Consider the following 23,400-nt stretch of genomic DNA (forward strand, 5'->3'; position numbering starts at 1 on the left):
CCAAAAGAATGGGAATGGGTGGGTAGGGAAATGGGGGGCGCTATGGGGGACTTTTGGGATAGCATTGGAAATGTAACTGAGGAAAATATGTAATAAAAATATTAAAAATTAAAAAAAAAAGCTCCATATCACTGTTAGTTGGCAACAGAATGTTATTGATACTATTTCTTAAATGAAAAAAAAACAGGATTATTATTTGAAATATCTAAACCAATCATTAGCTGGCCTAAAGACCTCTGCTAATTTCTGTATTATTTAAAGATTTTTGTAAAGGAACTTTTTATATTACTTCATTTATTTTCTGATATTAGAATTACAACATTTCTCTCTTCCTTTTCTTGGCTTCAAACCCTCTGGTAAAGTCATGGGGTCTTTTATATTAATTGTTGTTATATGCATATGTGTATGTGCATATAATAAAGCCTGCTGAATCTATAGACTGTGACTTGTACATATATTTTCAGAGTTGGCAGTTTGGTATCAGATAACAATTGATATGATCATCCTTAGAGAAGAGTATTTCTAGAAAAGGATTTATTTTTACATCATACTGAAATGTGTACTCCAACTTATTAATATTTAGACCGCTATTAGTCAAAATTGCTCTCTTACACTAATTGTGGGAGTGGCCATTGGGTTACTTTGGCCAATGAGAGATCAGTATTCACTAATGCTATGTTTCAAAAATATTACCTAGTCATTGTGGTGGTTTGAATAAGAATATCCCCCATAGGCCAATATATTTGAATAGTGTAGTCAATAGGAAGTGACACAATTTGACAAGATTAGGTGTGGCCTTGTTGGAAGAAGTGTGTCATTGGAGTGTGGTTTGAGGTTTCAAAAGTCCATGCTGGGCCCAGTCTCTGTGTCTGTCTGTCTGTCTCTTTCCCTCTCCCTCTCCCTCTCCCCCTCCCTCTCTTCCCCTCCCTCTCCCCACCTCTGCTTGTGCACTAGGATGCAGCTCTCAGCTACTGCTTCAGCACAATGTGCCTACCATGCCTACTGCCATGCTTTCTGACATGATGATAACAGACTAAACATCCAAACCTGTAAGCAAATCCCCATTTAAATGGTTTCTTTTATAAGAGTTACTTTGCTCATGTTGTCTCTTCACAGCACTAGAACCATGACTAAGACAGCCATCAATCAACTGAAGCAACACTTAAAAAATTTTAAGAAAAGCTGAAATAAAAGGTATGGAGAAGTGGTCCCACTGCTCTTGCAGAAGAACCAAGTTTGGGTCCCAGCAGCTACATGGCAGCCTAACTACAGGACAAGGGGATCCTGGCCCCTCTTCTGGCCTTCATAGGTACCAGGCACGCATGCAGTAAACTTTGCAGGCAATACTAATAAATATTAAAAAAAATAAACCTTCTTAAAAAGTAGACTTGAAAAATGTATAGTCAGAAGTTAATCTCATTTCCAGTTAACAATTATCCAGGTTTTGTTTCTGTATCCATATAAAAAGGCATAGAGAATACTGGGCAAGAGTCAAACATGGATAGAATTAGAAGATATCAGAAGATGAAATGACACCCATGCACAGGGTGTTATAATCTCTAGGGCTAAACTAGGCACAGGAAGAATGCAGCCATACTAAGAGGGTGGTGAGTGTGGGAAGCACTAGTTACAGCAGCTAAGCAAAAGAGAAAAGTCTGCAGAGCAGAAGAGAGTCCAGAGTCCATTCTAGAAGAATAAAGTGAAAGCAAAAATACAACACACCAGAACCTGTGGGGCACAATTTAAGCAGTTCTAAAGGGAACAGATGTCTATATCTATAAGTGGTTTCATCAAAAGAGCAGAGAATTATCAGTAAATTTCTTAGTGATATGGGATATAAGAATAAGCCAAAGCCCAAACCAGTAAGCAAACAAAATATTAAAGATAAACACAGAAATTAATGAAATAAAAAACTATGCAAAAAACCAACACTAGGACTGAAGAGCTGGGCCGTTGGTTAGGAGCATATATTCTGCTTACAGAGAACTCTGACTTCAACACTGCTATCAGGCAGCTCACAGCCACCAGCAACTCAGGCTTCTTATCTCTGCCAGTAACCATAGATACATAAGCATGCCACACAGAGGCACATACATACATACATACATACATATACACACATTAACAAAAATAAATTTACTTTAAAATATCAACAAAACAAACAGCTGATTCTTTGAAAAGACAAAAAATTGAAAAATCCTTAGCCAAATTAACACAATTAAAAGATCCAAATTAATAAAATTAGAGACAACTAAGAAGGCATGCCTGGTATTAGTAAACTTCAAAAGATTATTAAGGCATACTTTGAAAGTTATATTCTAATAAATTATAAAAATTTAAAATTGCAGAAATAAAGTTATAATTTAATAAAATATAGAATAAAATTATAATCTAATAAATTGTAAATTCCAAAAAATTGTAGAAATGAGAAAATTTCTAGACACATCTAGCCTACCAAATTGAAGCCAAGATGAGAGTTCTACATCTTGATCTGAAGACAGCACAAGTGAATGCCACACTAGATGTAGCTTGAGCATGTAAGACCTAACCCCCACAGTGACATACTTCCTCCATTAAGGCCACTCCTAGTGCCTTTCCCTTTGAGCCTATGGGGGCCATTTTCTTTCAAACCGTACAACATCCCTCAGTGATAGTCTATATCTTGTAATTAATTTCTTTCATCCCCCAAATTAGTTTTGGTAAGTGGTTTATCAGAGCAATAGAACTCTAACTAGGGAAATCTTGGTGTTCATTACAGATCCACTTACATTATTAATATATACGCCAGCAACCAACATACTGCTGAGAAATCAGGAAAGCAGCCCCACTCACGGTGCTTTATAAATAAATAAATAAATAAATAAATAAATAAATAAATAACCAAGGACTAATCCTAACCAAGAAACTACAATGTAAAAAATGTGAGCACTTAAGAAAGAAACAAAAGATGGAAAGATGGCAATGCTAGTGGATTAGTAGACTTGATATCACAATATTATCAAAAGGCATCTACAGGTTCAACAGTTTCCATTAAAATGCCAATGATTTTTTCACAGAAACAGATTACAAAGAAAGAAAGAAACTAGAAGTAGCAAGGTCTTAGAACACCCGATTTAAAGTTATTCTGAAAAACCACTGTAACAAAAATACTATGGCACTACTACAAAAACAAACCTGCAAATCAGTGGACTAGAACAGAGGAGTCAGCTTTTTTCCTATTGTTCTGATAAAATACTCTAAGGAGAGGAACTGAAGGGAAAGAGGTTTATTTTAGCTCACAGATCAAGGTACCCATGGTCAAGGCAGCAGGAACTGGAGGCAGCTGGCCACTGTCCAAAGGAGAGAGGTGTGAATTCCACTCTAGGGCTCAGTTTGCTGTCTCCATCTAATACAGGGTCCCCACCTAGGAAGTAGCCCTTGCCCCAATTAAGGTAGGTTTTCCCCCACCAGCATATCCAAAGACCTATCTGGAGAGAGACCTCCTGGGAGATTCCAGAGTCTGCCAAGTTGACAACACAGTAAGAGATGGGGGGGGGGGAGAGAAGGGAGCGATTAGGAGGAGTAAATGAAAATTGAGGGGAAATAACAGGAGGGAGAAACAGATAGTGAAAATAGATGATACCTTTAAAAGAACTTGCTTTAGAATACATGAACAATGAGGGAGGAAGAGGAGGAGGAGAGGGAGGAGGACGGGGAAGACGAGACTACAAAATGGCTCAACAGGTAATGGACCTTGCTGTACAAGTTTGGCAACCGGATTTGATCTCCAGACCCCATGTAAAGGTAGATGGAAGGAAAGAATCAACAAAGTTGCCTCTGGCCTTCACATGCATGCCTTGGTATGTGCACCCACACACATCATGCCTACATCATATATAGGCACATGCACACATACAATAATAATGTTCTTATTCCATCTCTGTGTGGGCTGTATGTCTGCATGAATATGGGCACAAAATTGGAGGTCTGAGGTTGAGGCCAGGAATCTTCTTCAATTTCTCTTCCATTTTACTTTCACTTTACTCCATCTGAGCTCCACCCAGTACCCACCCACACTTGTATGCCTGCACTTTAACCACTTGGACATCTCCTCAGCTCCCAAATAATAAGTTTCTAAAATTAACAAACAAATGTCAAATGCCAGATATGCAAGTTAAGAACTGTGTTGATTATTTAGTTACTTTCTGAATCCTAAGTACTTACTCTCTAAGATTCTGTTTCCTGATATGTAAAAAATGGCAGCCTTTAATAGCACATGCATGCATTTGTACAAGGTGTTTGCATGATGATTACATGAAATATAAATATAAAAGACCTCATCCACCCTGGTCATATCAGCACACATCACTCACAGCTGGAAATCAAATAAGTTCTAGGAAAAAAGAACCATATCTTCATATGCCATGCATGTCACTGTCACACCATCCAGTGCTTGTTAAATGTATTCTCATTGCAGCCACCCAGGACAGTCCAGTGAATGTCCCACCAGGGCCCTGGACTCAGTTCTGTCCAGGAAGGTACACAGGTTCTCAACACTTACAAATCTGCCGTCCATCATGTAGTTGGCTCACGGCCTAGGAAAGATCAGGAAGCAAGGCTGTCCTCTGTGCATTGACATCCTAAGACAAACACATCCACCTTCACTTACCCGGAAATAGTCACTGCAGGCTGCTAGGACTGCCTTGTGAGCGTGGAATTTCTGTTCCTCAGCGATCAGGGTCACGTCGCAGAGAATGCCATCACTTCTTTGCTGATTCAGTGCCGCCAGGACAGTGTCATTGTGAGATTCCGAGTGGCACAGCCTCTGGCCCGTCAGCATTTCTTGAATACTACAAAGGAGAGTAATGAAGCCCTGTTTATTCCTTTCACCAGCTCAGCTTCCTGGGGCTCTCTCACTCATTGGACTTTGGGGAGGCTACTTCTACTGCACTGTGAGTCTGACCTTTCTGTTCTCAATTTTGCCCTCTCTGGCTTTTGTTTCTTTGTTTTCCTTTACTCTAATTTGTTCCTCTGCCCTATCCTGGGACTTTTTCTCTTGGTAGCTCCCTGGGGTTTTTTTATTTTGGTTTTGATTTTGCTAAGATTTAACTTTGTGAAAGTCTACACATGTCTGTGAACCTATGAGCCTGTTTCTGAGTTCCTATTTCTTCAGTGTGTGTGTGCAAAACTTGCTTTATGTGTATAGGTGAGCATACCTTCCCATGTGTGGCATCAAACACAGCATCAGTCAGAACTTGGGAAACTACCCACTTCACAACAAATGTCAGAAGACATTCATTTGGAATAAATGGGGCACAGTGGCATAGAGCTGCAATCTCAGCATTCAAGTAGTTGGGAAGCAGAAAATTCAAACACCAAACTTGGCTACATAGTAGAGGTCAAGCTGAGCTACATGAGACCTATATCTGTGGTGGGAAAGGTGTCCTTGTAAATGAAAAAGACTATTAAAAGTTAAAAGTAAAATATCCATTTCCAATGTCTATGTAAACACTGTACTGGATATATGAATAGACTATTTTTCTTTTTGTTTTGTGAGATTGCTAAACTCCTATGATGAAGCTTTACCACTTCATCTTCTTCCCCCATCCTAACCTATTTATCCTGTGTCCTTTCAAAAGTCCTACCTGAACTTCAAAGATTTTCTAAAATGAGACAGAAATGATGCCATGAACTCACAACACAAACTGAATTTATATGTCTATGGACAATTCTAGCTTAGATCATTAAAAATCTCTCTACATCACTCCAAAACCTTACAAGTCCTGGGCTCTGACTAGTGAGCTATGTCATTACTAAATTACAACCAGAGGATGACATGGGTGTCACGCCCTGTGTCCAAACAGTGAACTCCTTTGAAATCTGAGTAAGAATATCTAAGGATGCCTGAACATGCTCTCTCCCTACCTGGCATTTCTGTGTTCGGTGCCAGTGTGAAAAAGTGCTATTCAGAGGAGACAAAGTCTTACCCACACTGTTGCTTTATTTGACAGGGCTCTGCCTTACTTCTGCCAACCAGCTGGTGAATTAGAATTAAATACAAATCTCTACCTTACAATTAGCCTAATTCTTCCTGGGAAAAGCCAGTGTACTCAGCAGGCTTTATCAAACATTTCCTGCTGGGAAGCACCAAAGTCCAAACTATGGAAAGAAAATAACTCCAGAGAAAGTGAGGCTACAGGAAGTTCTTGTGGGAAGGTGTAAGGATTATTTTCAGCAGAATCTGAAAGGCTCACAGCCATTGAATATTCATCTGTGGCTCCTGCAGTAGGCAGGCTTTCAAAATCAGTAACTGAAAGTTACTTTCGGAAGCATAAATAGTTCTTTATACAATTTTCTATGTAACACCTAGAATGCAGATTAATTAGTATCATTAAGTAAAAGACGTGATGAAAAGAAACAAGAATTCCTTATCAGCAAGGTAGAAAGCTAGGATAGCCTGAAAAAGCTTTTCTAAAATGATGACATTTTCATAGTTAGCAATTACATTGCTTACAGTTTTCAGCCCAGTATCCTACATGATATATAATTATTAATTATAATTAACAATTTAGTCTTCCTAGTAACACTGAAAGAAGGTACCACTGGCACCTATGTTTTACAGATAAGATTACCAAAATTCTTGATCATGAATTAAAAAAAGAAAAAAAAAAACTAATGTTAAGAACAAAATGGTATAACTCTTTTCCTGCTTTAATAGAGAAGTTATCTGTAAGAATGGTCTCCAAAACTTATGCCCAAGGTGACAAAAGATTCAAAAGCTCCTGTTGAGATTATATTTATATCATATATAAGTAGACTCGAAATCAACCCTTTTGAGTAATATATGAAAGCACAATTTGCATGCAATAATCACAAAATTATGCAATCATGTTCAAAGCTGTTTTCTTATGTACTAGGACTAACATTTTGAAACAGAAAATGGAGTTTAAGTATTATAACTTTAGAAACTATCTTTTCTCCTCTTTTATGTCACCGTAAATGAATTTTGAAATTTCATTTGTAGTAGAATAAGAGAACATTAAAATACTTGCTTTAGCCGGAGAGATGGCTCAGGGGATAAGAGCACAGGCTGCATTTCCAAAGGTCCTGAGTTCAATTCCCAGCAACCACATGCTGGCTCACAACCATCCATAATGAGGTTTAATGCCCTCTTCTGGTGTGTAGGCATACATGCAGGCAGAACATTATATACATAATAAATAAATCTTTTTAAAATTTTTAAAAATTAAAAAAAATACTTGCTTTAAATTCTTTTCTTATTTCCAAATCTAGTACATGATCCACATCACTATCAAGCCTGAGCCAGTGTTTGCACTGAGATATCTGTTGGAAGTGAGTAACTCCTGGCAGGAAAAGAGCAACTGTGAACTGCAGCTTGGCAAAGACTGAAGGGCTGCACTCTGGAACAATAGTGATGCTTCCTGCCTTCCCAGACTTAAGAGCTCAGCTTGGAAGAGTCACCCTTAAAGAACACCATAAGCTGGTATTTAAGACAACACTTGGCAGAAGAGCCTAAATATTTTAGAACCAATATGTTATGAGTTCTTAAAAAGCAAAAATAAATACACTGGCATTTGGCAAGAATTCAAAGGCCCACTAATCAACAAGTCTCAACACATCATCACTATTCGCAAAGCAGTCTCCCATTTATCTCTCAGCTATAAAGCTGCAAAAGCCCTCACCTCTGCAAACCTGACAGCACACCTGTGCACAGGACAGCCAGAAGAGGTGAGGCTTACTTCACCTGGCTAATGATCGCAAACTGAGAACAGAAACCGAAGGCTACGGTGTATCAAGCAGAAATTAAGGTGGGAGCAGACGGACACTTGTCACTAGATCCCTCTGCCCTGAGAAGAAATGGCAAACCAGCATATTCACCTCCTAGGTTAGACCAATGTCTTTTCACTACTGGGAATCAAACAAACAAAGGAAAAACTGCATCAAAACTTTCCCCATAGCTGGGGAAAGACCTGAGAATGGCTCCACATTTTTCAGGGGAAATTCAGATTTGAGAAGATGCTTAAAACTCGGAAAATTCTTCCATGAAAAAATGGTATGGCTCAAAATCCACAGCTAGTACAGAAGGTACCCGGGCTCCCCAAGTGCAACAGCAGTACTGTCTTCTGTAGGAGCCCAAGGTCGGCATTACTAAAACAGGTGCCACTAGCAATCTGGGGCTGCCGAACTCTCTCAGTAGGCTAGTGCAAGTTAAGGTGTGTTGTCAAAAATGATACGAAAAAAAGGACTCAATATATCTCATTAATACTTTTATACTTAAGCCATAAAGCTTAGGCTGTGACTCGGGACACACTGATTTCTATGAAATACATCACAGAGATTAATCAGAGCTGTCTCTTCATTCCTTATTTTAAATGTATCTACTTTAAACTAGACATGTTTCCTGTCATGACTCCATTTCCAAGTCCACCAGTTCACAGGCACCCTACCAGGTTACTCCAGGCAAGCTGCCACTGTCCGAGAACACCATTTCTGCATCTCACAGGACTGGCTTACCCAGGTCTCTGGGATCACAGTAGGAAACGCAGACTCCCTCAGCAGCTGATGGACATTAGTGATGCCAGTGAGTTAGCCCCAGACTAGTCACATACCAGCATCTAGTAATGGGGAGATTCATTCATGAGGTCCCAGGGAATAGGATTAATCATGACTTAGAGCCAGTAACTTTCATTCTGGAACCAATCACAAAAACTAGTAAATCAAATGCAGAGCACGCTTCTAACAGTGGCCTCCTGCTCATTCTGCATCTCTGCTTTAGTGCAAATGGCTACTTTGAGTGCATAGAGTTAACTCTTCATTCCCAGAGATCCCAACAGCTCTTATTTTCATTTATTCACTTAACTGAATTCAGAAAGTTCTTAAGATGTAAATTCTAAAACAACTCTATACTTTTCTACTTCACATTTCAACTGTAAAAGTTCTGTAGATTTCTCTTTTAATGTTTAACTACCACTCAAGAGGGTAAAGATATTTTTATACATTAATAGTAAAAGAATGCTATTTATTTATGTGGGCAGGCTTTTAAAAGATTTGGTAATGGGATTAATTTTATTTTTATATAATACTTTATAAACTCTATAAAGTGGGTGCTAAAAATAAACATAGCCATAATAATAAGCTTAGATTAATACATTTTGCACAAGTAAGAAATATTAAGACTACGGAGGAGAAAGAAGTTTAATTATACACCAACAGCTTTTTATATCCCTTCCCTGATTCCTACATATAAGAAACATTTATTCTGCCTTGATATTCTAGATGCTGGAAATAAAATACTGAATAAATAAAGTGTGGTAACGGCCATAACAGCATATTCAGTGTATCAGGACAGTGGCACACTAAGTAAGTACTCTCAGCTTCCCAAAGGAGAACTAGCTAAGGTACAGATGGATGAGTTACCACTCTGAGACAAAGAAGAGAAGATGTATGGAAGAAAAGAGGACAGCAAGCTTTGGCCTGTGTCAGCAAGGAGCACAGACAGACTGACACACTCTTCTACAGAAATCAGTGGCTGAAACTGAGGGTAAGAAGGAACTGAGTCATCGCAGCTGAGGTGATAACTCACGTAGGATGTGTGGGCCAGGGCAACCAAGAGCCATGGCAAGTCTCAGAAAAGCTCAACTAGATTGTAGTCCCAAGAGCACTTAGGGAAACTGGACCAGACTGGGGCAGCTTGGGACCACGGCAATAGCTGAAACCTATCTGAGCCTTGCCCTGAAACATCAGGACAATGCTTCAGAGAGATGAACAGATTTGAAAGCTACTCATGGGGAAAAGTTAGGAGTCTTGGTGACAGGTTAGATATAGATATGGATGGGAAGGGGGGAGTCTCATGGAGATGCTCATATTTCAGGTTTATAAAACTTGATGTCCCAATAGTAGGGCAACTAGAAAAGAAGAAAATAATAAACTCATTTTGGGATATGTTAAATTTGAGTTGTCTTAAAGACTTTTCTTTCTAAGAGCAGGTGTCAAAAGCACAGCTTGATTCATAGGTCTGAAGCTCAAAACTCAGCCTTGGCTAAGGAGAGAAACATAACTCATGTTTCTCAGAGAGAAACTGACAAAGCCCAGCTATCCCAAGAGCACAGTAAAAGCTGCTTGCATGGAAAAGGCCCCGAAAGCACAGAAGCAAGTCATGGCTTGGTTTGCTTCTTAAGGGGCAGGAAATAGGAACCCCAGAAACAGCTGTAAAACTCTGGGCATCTGGGGGCTTGTTTGATGTAAAGACTTTTATGAACTGATCTGCACTGGGCAGCATAGATTATTCAGTTCATCTGAATGAAAATTCTCACAGGCAAATGCCACACAAATAACTGAAATGGGAAAAAATTAAAGGTTGGGCAAAAGTTTCAGAATTTAAACCTGTTAAGAAGGGAACACAGCAATAAAATGACTCCTAACAACCATTCTGCTAACTCACATACCAGCCAGCTATCAACAAAGGAGCCTCTTCCTGCTGCAGCAGATGGGAACTAATACAGAGATTCACAGCCAGTCAATGGGCATAAAGCTAGGCACCACTTGGTCCTAAATGATTTGCCTCTATCAAATCCCTCCTCTCAGAGCTCAGGAAAGCCAACAGAAGAGAAGATGGAAAGATTGTAAGAGCCAGAGAGCATGCAGGGATATCAAGGAAGTAACACCCAATCCAGCAGAACCAAGGAACATATGAACACATATCAGAGATCACAGCAACATGCATAGAGTCTGCACTTATCGGTGCTAGGTGAGGTCCCAGTGGTAAGAAGAGAAGTGGACAAAAGTGCTCACCCCTGATCCAGAAACTACCTCAAATTGATAACTGCCATAAATGACAACCTACTTCTCCCCAACAGAATCTCACTGGAGATACAAACCACCCCTAAGGCCAGGTCCCATGGCCAGCAGCAATAGCTGGTCAACATAAAAAGAACTCAATAGCATCTATGGAGATACAGTCATGAAGGCAAATAACAGCCCTAGTGAAAAAGGTAAACCTGCAAGCTGGGAAAGGAATCCACAGCAGGAGGAATCTCAGACATTAAGTGACTAACGGGGATAACAAGATCCATGCTCTGGCTGCGGTCTAATGTGGCTGGAAGAAAAGGTTCTCTGGAGAAAAGCAGGCTGAGGATCCCAGGGCCTGGAATCTGGGCAGCTCTTCCATAAAAGGTCTGTGCTGAGGAGGAAGACACAACAGCATTCGTGGTCTTGTTGCAACCGTTCCAAAAGGCATAATGGAAGCCAGAGAGGAGGGGTGCCAGGGCTGTGGGCGGGAGCAGGGAAGGAGATGACTACACAGTGGAAGACAGGGCAGAAGGATGGGAACTGATTACCATAAATTGCAGGCTTAGGGTAAGAAATCACTTGGAGAACACACAGATTCTGGTACCAAGGAACAAACTGTCTGACGTCGTACCATATAAATACCATAGTCCACGTGTACCATTTTGGCAGGGCACCAGATCTAGCATAGGGCTTCTCGGCCTTGGAATTAACTGCATTCTGAGACAGGTTAAACAACCTTAAGAAACCTTGCTCTGATGACCAGTCTTAAACACTGTAAGATGTTTAGCACAATATGTAGCTAAAATCAACCGATCCCTGATGATAAGAAATACTGCTGGCCCTTGAACACCATTCCCTAATTCTCCACTGAGAATTACTGACTGCAACAAACTCACAAGAGGCATAAAGAGGTGCTACACCTGCTCTGGCAATGCCACCGACTCTGAACTTATTTTGGAACTAGCCATCTCTAATAGCTTCAAACAGGTCTATTTAACAGAAATATCTAATTCCTCAGACTCCACAGCTCTTTCTCAGTTCTATTACCTCTCTTCTTATTTCTTCTAGAGACCTTTGGACTGCTTCCTCAGAAACTGATGGGGACCAGCCTCCAGGCAGAATGGCCGCCACTTACTTTCCCTCTGGCTGCCTCTCAGACTTTAGACTGCGGAGCTCCCTCCTGCCTCGGTGCACCGCCCAGCTGAGCTCACCCTTGGGATCTCAGGCCTGCTTCTTTCCTGTGTTTGCACTGCACTTTACCATCAGAACGGCTTTCATCACGGCATTTGCATTGCTGATGGTGTAGCTGTTTCTATGATAGAATACCCAGTTTACGAAGGAATAAATCAAATTTTGTATTAGTCATAGCTGGTACTTTACATCAAGTTGAATGTTTGTCTTAGCAAATACTTATTAAATAAATATATATTCAAAAAAGGTATCAGGAACTTCTGAATCTTCCCCAAACTGATTGCATTAAAGGGGTTAATATTCAGAGACAGCATAGTTTTCTACAAAATTTTATCATGTACCTTTATAGTGATTTGCCTTTTGCTCAAAGGGTTACCATCCAAAATAAGAAAAAACAAAAACAAAAACAAAAAGCAGTATCAGCCAAAGACTCATGAGGCTTTTCTAAGTTTGATCAAGAGGTCTTAGTGGTTCATCCTTTTTCCAAATACCAAAATCACAAAAATTATGACTGTTTTGTTTATTCAGTCAAATCGTGCTCAGTTCGAGCCTTGTGCTCAGTGCTCTGTGCTCAGTTCTCTATGCTCAGTGCTCTGTATTTAGTGTTCTGTGCTCTGTGCTCAGTGCTTTGTGCTCAGTGCTCTATGCTCAGTCTCTGTGCTCAGTTCTCGGTGCTCAGTGCTCACTGTTCTGTGCTCAGTGCTCTATGCTGTGCTCAGTGCTCTGTGCTCAGTGCTCACTGCTCACTGCTCTGTGCTCTGTGCTCAGCACTGCATTGTTCCTGGGTTCAGCTCGCCATACTGAAAAGGGCTTCTCATTCAGTGTGTACCTGAGGCAGTGTTCAGACGGCATCCTCAAGCTGGGTCCTCAGAGTCAGGCTTAGAAGGCTTCAGAAGAATCCGCAAGCATTCCAGCTGCATTAAAGAGTATAAGAAAGGAAGAAAAAGTGAGAAAAATGCAAAGAGCATTCTAGAAGCTCATGACACCAGTGCCACAGAACACCATGGAGGGGCCTATAGGAATTGAACACTGACATTTAACAGCCCCTTCCCAGTTTCCTAGACATGCTCTTGATGTTTTTAAACTTTCAGATTTTTGACCTTTTTAGAGAGTTGAGTATAGAAAGTATACTGTATTTGAGATTTGATAATAGCTGACTAAAGATAGAAAGAAAAAACATCCAATAGTCGTGGGGAACAAATAAGATCTTACGAACTACGCCTGCAGTGATCGGAACCACAGACACTATCCATGGAAATTTCAGTTTCCTTCCAAGTGTGATTAGTGGAATCAGTTTAAACCAAGTACCTACTGGGTATGTACACACAGAAAGATGATGCTTCTCTAATCAAGGCCAGGGTTTCTGAGCACTCATTGACGAAGTCACACACAGAGAGGAGGAAAATGGGGAGGAAATGACAACTGGATCCTCACAGCAGCTCCAGGGTTAGCATAAGAGAGCAGGTGTGCTCAGCAGAGCTGAAGTTCCTGGCCTGTGTGCACTTCCCATCCGTCCCTGCTACCTACCTTTTGCCTTGGTTTTTAATGATTGATACAACTCTAAACAGAAAAATAAATTATTTGAACAATCTGGGACCTGGTCCATGACTGCATTTTACAACTCTCCTTAGAGATTCTAGCTCACATTTTGTAATACACCCAATTGCCAAAATTAATTATAATTTGGATAAGCTGAGTAGGCTTCCTTCTGTCTCAATTTTATTTTGAAAGGGAGCAATAATAGGGTAAAAATGGTTATTTACAAAAGGGATATATTACACTGTGCTTCTGGTTTGCATAATAAAATATTTGTAATCTGATAAAACGTAGCATTTATTATATCATAAAGAAACCTGCAATTGGTATGATTTTGAAATACTTAATGAAATTACCATTTGGTTAGGTATTTGATTATTACTGCATATTGGGTTGTTTCAAACATTCAGTCCATACAACTTCACCTAGCAGTCCTTTTCTTTTTAATTATTATAAGTAAGATATTCTTTCACTTATTTCTAGTGTAAGTTCTGACAAAAACTAAAATGAGCATCATTCTCACCTGCTCCATCATGGGTGAACTGCACAGACGGTTAGAATAATTCAAGCCACATTGTTTAATTAGCTGAGAGACTTGCTTAGCAACCCATTATTGCTACAGTTCCTCTCACAGTGTGCTTTGTAGGCTCTATGGTATGATATCAAACACAAACAGAGACAAACACTTGAGCTTTGAAATGGGAAAGGGTATTTATTACAGGTGGGTTAAAAAAAAATCTTACTCTTTTTGAAAATCTTAGGTTACTAATCCAGCAAATTGAGAAAAGAATCTTAAAGGTTAGAACAGTTCACCATTAAGGTATTATATCTAATCTGCTACATTTCAAACAGTATGTGATAGAAAAATCATAAAGTGAGCTCAGTTCCCTGCTAGCAATGCTCAAGGCAGGTCAGCAAGGTAAATTAGTGTTTCTCCAAACTTATCTAAGGATGGCCTTCTCATCCTGCATAGTTTAATTTGATGAATTAAAATAGCATTTAAAGGTGAGTCAAGATGAATTAAGAATGTACCACCATAGAAAAGTTTTCTTACTATTTACTATTATTTTTCTACATATCGATATCCTGTGGAGGATATCAGAAATTTCCACTGCAAAATATACCTCTTCTGCACACAGATATACATTGAGCTAACAATTGCTAAGAACCAGCAGATGCAGAATATAGTTTAAGAATGACCCGTCTTATCTCTTTTCATATGAAATTTCCAACCAGAGATTAATTTGTCACAGCTCCTTGGTAAGCAGATGTTAAATTTCTTTAATCCCTACAAATCTGAGTTGTGTAGTGATCATCTGTTGATGCAGTGTTTTCCTTTTACATTTTGCTAATGTACCTAACATGTCAAATACTAATCCTTTTTGTTATCATCTTAATCCATAATAGTTTGAAAAGAAAAAAAAATCTGAGAGGAAGATCTTGAGGGTTCTTTTGACCACTGCCAAATTACTTGTGATAATGTCAAAACTAAGAAAATAGTTCTGCTGTTTTATTGTTTAAGGAAGAGTGTGTATTTAATAAGACACATTTTTAAAACTATTTTTGATCTGAGGTCACTCCATGGATGCTGGACCCATGGATACAGAGGACTAACTAACACAATACAAATTGAGCATAATGAAATCAGGTTTCAGAGGACTGTATAGAGTCCACATTTTCAACCATACCTAGCACCAAAAATGGTGCATATTCCAGGACACAGTTATCTTAAGGTGCTGAAGAGCCTCAAGGCAGAAGAGTCAAGTGTTAAGGTTAGCTGGTTTTTATGTCAACTTGGCACAGGCTAAAGTCATTTGAGAAAAATTAGGTCTGTGGTGACACCAGAAATCACGTGGAAGCCCATGATCCATGCTCCCACTGTCCATATAGAGCAAATGAGCTACTTTCACAGTGATATCAATGGCTGCAGATGCACAGTTGAGAAAGAGGGATATGTCAACCCCTATCACCACTCAACCTCAGCCCACTCCCCCAAGTAGTAAGAGCCTAGACAGGAAGCCATCAGAGAGAACTCTTTAAAACTGTGATAGGATGCTAGGGTGTCACCCTCCACAATAGATGGCTTCCAGCAAGGATGCAGGAGAAGAAGGACTCAGCTCCATTTAGGGGGTGAGCTAATGAGAGTTTGACCATACCCCAGTGCGTATATAAATAACACTGTCATATTGCCATCACTCTACTCCGTGATTAAAACCATATTGTTGTTCCACCCATAGGGCTGCAGACCCCTTCAGCTCCTTGTACTTTCTCTAGCTCCTCCATTGGGGGCCCTGTGTTCCATCCTATAGATGACTGTGAGCATCTACTTCTGTATTTACCGGGCACTGGCAAAGCCTAGATGGCCTAGTCAGCCATCATTGGGAAGAGAGGCCCCTTGGTCTAGCAAACTTTATATGCCCCAGTACAGGGGAACACCAGGGCCAAGAAGTGGGAGTGGGTGGGTAGGGAAGCAGGGTGAGGGGAGGGTATAGGGGACTTTTGGGATAGCATTTGAAATGTAAATGAAGAAGATATCTAATAATTTTTTTTAAAGCAACATTAGAAAAAAAACAAAAACCAGTCTGACCTCTAGCCATTGCTGTCAAGCTCCCCAGTTTGCTTCAAGTTACTGTGGCTTGGAGGCTCTGACCACATTGCCTACAGGTCTATGACAAACCATGCTCTACTCAGATGAAGCTGGGTCATGGATGGCTGAGAAACTTCTGACACAGATGTCTCTTGAGATAGCTCCCTCTCCACTATTGACCCATTAGAACATCTGGCTCTCATTTTTGCTTTCCTAATCAGCACTCATTTTTTTTTTTTCTGTGAGAAGCTAAAACATCTCAATGTCCACAGAAATTCCCTCCAGGAAGATTCTTAGATTTCTACACACGCACATCCTTGCTCCATGAGAGCCTACTCCTTTTCAGATTATTTAATAATTATAAGGATTCAAACAAGAGAATTGTCAATAATGTCAAATCCCAACTCTGCCATATGGCTAAAGCACAGGCTTCCTCTTCACACTCCATTTCTAAGGCTGAGCTGTGTTCCCGTATCATGTCTTAATAATGTAAAATGCTGTGTTCTCATCAGGCCTTCTACCAAGCTTCTACCTATCAGAGAAAACCCCACCAATTTATCACATATGACAAGGATATGAACCTGCTCTAAGATTCTGACCTTTGTGCATGACATATCCATTACTACCTCAAAATCAAAGAAGTATAATTACCTGCACTCAAAGGGTCCTCACAATACCCGGCTTAACAACATTCTCTTGTAGAGGTATGTAAGGGTTATCCAACCCTCACCTGACATTACAGACACCCCCGCCCCAGCTTTGCAGCCTCTGTGGCACATGATCTTGGAAGGCAGTACAGTCTAGGAGGTAGAAGATTAACTAAGTGAAGTAGTGACCATGAGTGGAAGCACACGACGGCAGGCTTTTAGGAACTTAGCTGCAGAAGTCACCAATGTGCCTATAAATGACTCCAATAAACACCGGTTCATCCAGCTAGATATATCTGAGTTCTGGAAAGCATTAGGAGAGGGAAAAGTATTTGATAAAAATACATTCTATATATAACACTTTTAAGTAAAAATTTTAAGTAAATGTCAGGAGCCATCTAGGAAAGGCTACAGACAGATAAGTAAGGTTTCTGGAGACGGCCCATCACTTTGCATGGCTGTGATGAGCAAATTCTGAATTGCATGGTGTTCAGAGACTCCATCCCAACAGCGTCACTATTACATAGCCTAACAATTCCCAGGCATTAGCCCACCCTATTGGGCAGATTTTCTGCAGATTAACAAAGATGTACTATCATATAGAGATGCTATGTAGACAATTTGATGATTGCATAATTCCTGATGATGGTTTTATAGAAGTCCTAAATTTATACAAGTAATTTCCAGCCGTCTGAAAAGCTGCAAATAGAATTAGGTTAAACCTTCATGTGTCATGCACTAATTACACTAGGATAAGAAAGCAGACTTGGAACAAATTTACAATCAAGGGATGCATTCTTTCTAGGATAGCTGTGAGACCACTATCTGGTAATTAAATTGGTAAATGAACTAGGAGTGGACAGTTTATTGTAGGTACAAGGACAGAAAAGAAAATATTGATTGGTTTATCTATTCAAAACTTCTAAACTAATGAGACACATGCAGATGATACCTCTCAACAAAGCCATGCTAACTTGTGACATAAAATGTATTGCTTTAAATTTATAATGAACTTATGGAGCTAGCAACAGATAGTGAACTTTTAGTCAGGTACTGGTCTTAATGGAAGCACATGTACACATTTCTGGTATAACTCCTTATCAATTTGTAACTTGAATTAGTATCTTAGCCTTCCTGTGAACTTATGGGGAAAGGGTGCTTGGAAAACAATGTGACCAATTATCCTGAGAAAGTATAAGACCTAAGAATCACAGTAAGGAAAAGGGTTTTTCTTTCTCTCAGCAATAAAGGTTGGAGCTTCTTTTTCATCCAGAATGACTGAGCTTTTTCTGCGTTGGTGCTTGCTCATTGGAGCTTGCTCGTTAGAGCTTTTGTTCCATCTGCCAAATGTATATATGTAGGTATAGTTGTGTATGTAAGTATGCATGAACACTTGTGGAGTTGATGAGAGTTGACTGGCCCCAACCAGAGTGGGGGTATGTGTGCATGTGTAAAAGAATTTTTTTCTCTTCTTTTCTTCTCTGTCCGGTTCACAAACAATTAATGAATTTCAAGTCTCTTGCCTGGTCAGCGAGAGGCATTAGAGCTAGAGAAAAAAGCCTGGTAACCATACTTTTTTTCCCCTAATCCCTGTTACTAACAGAGGAGTTTATTAACAGAAACCAGCAGTGTTTAGCCATAGAATAGGAAGAATCTAGTGCTTATTAAAGCACAAATAGTAAGATTATAAGGCCAGGAATCATCAGTCTTTAGCTTTCGTCCAACTCTGTGTTCCACCTTAATAACAAACAAACCACCAAATTCAGAGCAGGCCTCCTGCAAATTTTTTATATAGGAAATAAATATAAAGCACAACAAAAGTGTCTTCTAGAGAAAAGCCATTTCCATCCAGTTTAGGATTTTTGGGCACCATCTCCTTGTTTCATAGAGAACAGTAGCAGTGGTCAGAAGCATCAGACACATGTGAAGAAATATAACTGAGGATAATTATGGTACAAGACTGTTTAGAAAACAGAACAGGCAAAGCAAAGACAAAGAGATGGAGGCCAGGGTATGTGAGTGCTTGCCTCCTGTTGTCGACGGCTACGATGTCTTAGTTACTGTTCTATTGCTGTGAAGAGACACTACAAGCATGGCAACTCTTATAAAAGAAAGCACTCGCTGGAGGCTGGCTAAGAGTTTCAGAGGCCTATCAATCTATTTACCATCAAGGCAGGAAGTGTGGCAACATGGTGGCAGGCAGGTATGGCACTGAGGAGGTAACTGAGAGCTCTACAATCTGATTCTCAGACACCAAGTTGGGGTAGGACTGAGCCTAAGAGCCCACTTCCAGTGACACACCTCCTCCAACAAAGCCACACCTCATGAACTTTCCCAAATAGTTTACCAACTGGGGGATATCTATACAAATATATGAGTATATGGGGGCTATATTCATTCAAACTACCACAAATGATATAGTAATCAACATTCAATCCATGAATGCCCTCCCACTTCAAAAAACTCAAAACTTTGCTATGTGGATAAAACCTGCTTCCTAAGTATAGGTTGTATATCCTCCTAGGGAATAGCTAATCTTAGGAGTCAGGAAAGTTTCAGATAAGAGCTATAGTGTTGTAGAGAAATCAAAGCAACATTATTTTGTTCCATGAGCCAAGGGACCAATGATGATGCTATTCTAACTTGAATATGTATACTGCTTGGGTATTAGGACACATAAATCAATATTCACAAAGAACATTAGGAATGTTCTAGATTATTATTATTAATTATTATTAGAGTGGTCATGGTGACATATGACTTAAATCCCAGCACTCAGGAGNCACAGGCAGGTAGATCTCTATGAATGTAAATGAAGCTTATTTCTGATTCTTTATGCTATGTATAAATTGATGCTGCTTTTGTTTTTGTAGTCTCTGTGGTCTGAATGTTTCAAAATGCAACTATCTGTGTCTTATATTTATATATAAATAATAGTTCTGAAAGTATCAATTATGAATTATAAAGTCAAAGAAACAAACTGTAAAAAAACTACAGTATGATTTCATTTTGTGACAAGCGGGAACTATGTTGTCTGGACTAGACATTTATAACTAACACAATCATGCTTATCTCTGAGGGAATACAAAGTGGTCTAATCATCTTGACATTGTGTGGTGCTTTAAATGTGCTTGGCCCAGGGAGTTGCACTATTAGAAGGTGTGGCCTTGTAGGAGTAGGCGTGGCCTTGTTGGAGGAAGTGTGCAACTGTGGGGGTGGGCTTTAAGACCCTCCTCCTAGCTTCCTGGAAATCAGCCTTCTGTTTGCCTTCAGAACTAGATGTAGAACTCTCTGCTCCTTCTCTAGCACTAGCCCTGCCAGGATACTGCCATGCTTCCCACCTTGATGATAATGGACTAAACCTCAGAACCAGTAAGCCAGGCCCAATTAAATGTTGTACTTTATAAGAGTTGCCTTGGTAATGGTGTCTCTTCACAGGAATAGAAACCTGAACTAAGACACATTGTAACGCTTGTTTGTAGTTCTGGATTATTACAGCTACTTTGAGAAGTGGGTACACACCAGATGTTTTGAAAGAAAAACAGAAATATTTATAGAAATGTAGTTTTATATGTCCATTATAGAAATGTCCAGTATAGGAATGGACATTTGTGTGGTGTGAATAAGAATGGTTCCCCCATAGGATCATATATTTGAGTATTTAGTAACCAGGGAGTGACACTATTTTAAACGGTAAGGAGGTGTGGCCATATTGGAGAAAATATGTCACTAGGGGGTGGGCTCTGAGAGTTTAAAAGCTCATGCCAAGCCAAGGTGCTCTTGCGCTTTCTCTCTCTCTCTCTCTCTCTCTCTCTCTCCCTCTCACCCCCCCCTATAGGTCAGGATGCCTATAGATTTATTTATTTATTTTATATATGCGAATACATTGTGGTGCTGTCTTCAGACACACCAGAAGAGGGCATCAAATCCCATTGCAGATAGTTGTGAGCCACCATGTGGTTGCTAGGAATTGAACTCAGGGCCTCTGGAAGAGCAGTCAATACTCTTAACCACTGAGCCATCTCTCCAGCCCCCAGCATGCCTATAGATTTAAGCTACTGCTCTAGTGCCTGCTGACATGCTATCATGCACCCTACCCTGATGATAATGGGCTAAACCTCTGAAACTGGAAGCAAGCTCCAAGTTAAATGCTTTTTTATTTTTTATCAGTGTTACTTTGGTCATACTGTCGTTTCACAGTAATAGAACAGTGACTAAGACATAATTCTTTCTCTGCTCCTAAACTAAGGAGGCTATGGGAGCTATGTTCATTTGAACTACCACAAAGGATATAGTAATCAACATTTGATCCATGAATGCTTTTCCACTAAGAAAGCCAAAACTTTGCTATATGGACAAAACCTGTTTCCTAAATATAGGTTGTATCCATTTATTTTCTGAAATATCATTTTATGAGAAATCATGAATATTACTGTTCAAGTCATTCTGAGATGGTTTTCTTTATTTGATCTAATCTCAAAATTATTTTAATAGACTCATCACTACTAATATAATTTTATTTTATTAGATTTGAAAATATCTCATTAATAAATATATTCATATATATTTATTATAATATATATATATATAATCAGGGTTCATATAAAAGTAAATGCATTCAGTTACTGTATTCATATGGGCACCATTGTAAATGTCAAACATATCAAATAAACTGCCCCTGGGAATTTATAATTTAGACCCTAGTGTAAGAAAGGCAACAAAATTAAGTTAGTTAGCACATTAGGTGGTATGTACACAGCTATTATTGGTGTGACAAAACAGTTGAGTAGAAAGGACATGGACAAGGAATAAGATAAAAGCTGCCATTTTAAAGATTATGACTTCAGAAGAACCTATTATTTTGTGAAATTTTCATCATATCCATGCAGTCTCTCAGATGCTGTATAGATTAAAGATTTAAGCTACAGAAATTAAGAATATCTTGTAAAACGTTTGTGTTTTAGATTGTAAAAATATGCTAGACATGAGACGTTGTTGAGGTGCACGATGTCCTCCTTAGAGGACATTACTTGAGCAAATAAATAGTCATTTTCTGGAAGATGGTGCCCATCAAAGCATTGAAGAAGCATCACAGTTTAAGAGTGTAATTAGGAAATGTCTGTTTGAAGCAAATTTATATCCATGCCTTCAAAGGTAAACACATTCTCCACCTTTCCATCCAAGTCCTAGGCATCAGTCCAATAGCAAAATAAAAGGAACTTAAGTATGCATGAACACTGCCAAGTTGGAGGAGTCCTTCTTACATGCTTGCTCCAACGGAAGTGTACGCTAGCACACCCTCAGCTCCATAGATGAACTGAATGCTAGATAATCAAATAGCACATACTGAAATTTCCTCAAAACTGGTGTACCAGCTAGTTTTCTGTCAACATGGGAAAGGTACACTCATTTGGGAAAAAGGGAACCTCATCTGAGAAAATTCCCCCACCAGTCATAGCTACGAACAAGGCTGTAGAACATTTTCTTCATTGGTATGATAAACCTGGGCTCTCTCTCTCTCTCTCTCTCTCTCTCTCTCTCTCTCTCTCTCTCTCTCTCTGTGTGTGTGTGTGTGTGTGTGTGTGTGTGTGTGTACAATTTTTCTGAGATCTGTTTTCATTCTGTAGCTCTGGTTGGCCTAGAAGTCACTATATTGAATGAACACAGATCCACCTGCCTATGCCTCCTGATTACTGGAATTGAAGATATATATTAGCGTGTTCTTCATAATAATAATAATGATGATGATGATAATAATAATAAGAAGAATAAGAATACACATATCACAAGTCACAATAAAGAAGGCCATGTGAAGACATATAGAGATTAGAATAATGCAGCCACAAACCCAGAGTCTTTTCAAAATCAAAAGCAGAGGTTTACTGGTTGCAAGTACAAACAAGCAGCAATGTAACAGGAGATGGTGTAGCCTTGCCAAGACCATGATTTCCTTCTTGTACTACACAGTACTAGGAAAGAAAAGCCGCTGTCCTGTTTAAAGTCACTCAGTTTTGGCTGTATAGCAACAGCAGTGTGTTGGCCTCATTCTTAGGGCTTAAAAAGAGGAGATTAGGGGTCAAGGGCAAAGAAAAGACTCTCAGCTGCCTCCTCACTTGAAGTCCAGGCCATATCCCTTCATTGTTTCTAAAAACAATTCTATGGGAGGCCAAGGATGCACCTGTCTTTTCTATTAGTATACCAAATATTGGATTTAGGACTTGTAAAAAAAATTCAATGACTTAAGATTCTTTTTTTCTAAGTATGGTCACATTCATGGGTAAAGGGTTAAGAGTTAAACATAACTTTGAGGGAGACATAGTTTAACTCCCTATATAGGCAAAAGACCTGAACTAAAAGAATTCATATGAAACTCTGTATTAGCCAGTGCTCACAAGAGCATTGCAAACAGTCCCTACATTCTGAATAAGTACAAAAGGTAATATTTATTAATTGGAGATATGACATGCTAGCCATGAGAATATAAAGCTATACGGGGCTCTTCTCCACAAGTCTTCTTTTGCAGTTAGATTTGAGATGAAAACATAGTTATAAATTAGGACACATTTATGGATGAAATTATCATCTGTCCTGATTCTAAAGTACTAATCTTGAGTAATTCAGAATGTAATTTTATATGGAAATGGAATCATT

The 23,400-nt window shown here is 39.3% G+C and overlaps 1 protein-coding gene and 1 long non-coding RNA gene across 8 annotated transcripts in view; one reads left to right on the forward strand and one right to left on the reverse strand.

Annotated features, from left to right (window-relative positions):
• Klhl32 (kelch like family member 32) overlaps positions 1-23,400 on the reverse strand; it is a 225,317-nt gene that overhangs the window by 159,094 nt on the left and 42,823 nt on the right. For all 7 annotated transcript variants that reach the window (XR_003836500.1, XR_003836499.1, XM_021160284.2 and 4 more), the window contains 2 exons: positions 12,809-12,893; positions 4,649-4,829 (listed from right to left, as the gene is read on the reverse strand). Coding sequence is in view for 5 of the 7 variants with exons in the window: in XM_021160284.2 (XP_021015943.1) it covers positions 4,649-4,829; positions 12,809-12,831 (204 nt within the window). In the remaining 2 variants the exon portion in view is untranslated. The remainder of the gene's footprint in view (positions 1-4,648; positions 4,830-12,808; positions 12,894-23,400) is intronic.
• On the forward strand, positions 4,712-12,371 carry LOC110292750. Its single transcript, XR_002377742.1, has 2 exons — positions 4,712-4,931; positions 11,857-12,371. It is a non-coding gene; the product is annotated as an uncharacterized LOC110292750 (long non-coding RNA).

Source organism: Mus caroli, chromosome 4, assembly GCF_900094665.2.
Source record: "Mus caroli chromosome 4, CAROLI_EIJ_v1.1, whole genome shotgun sequence".
Taxonomy (NCBI): Eukaryota; Metazoa; Chordata; class Mammalia; order Rodentia; family Muridae; genus Mus; species Mus caroli.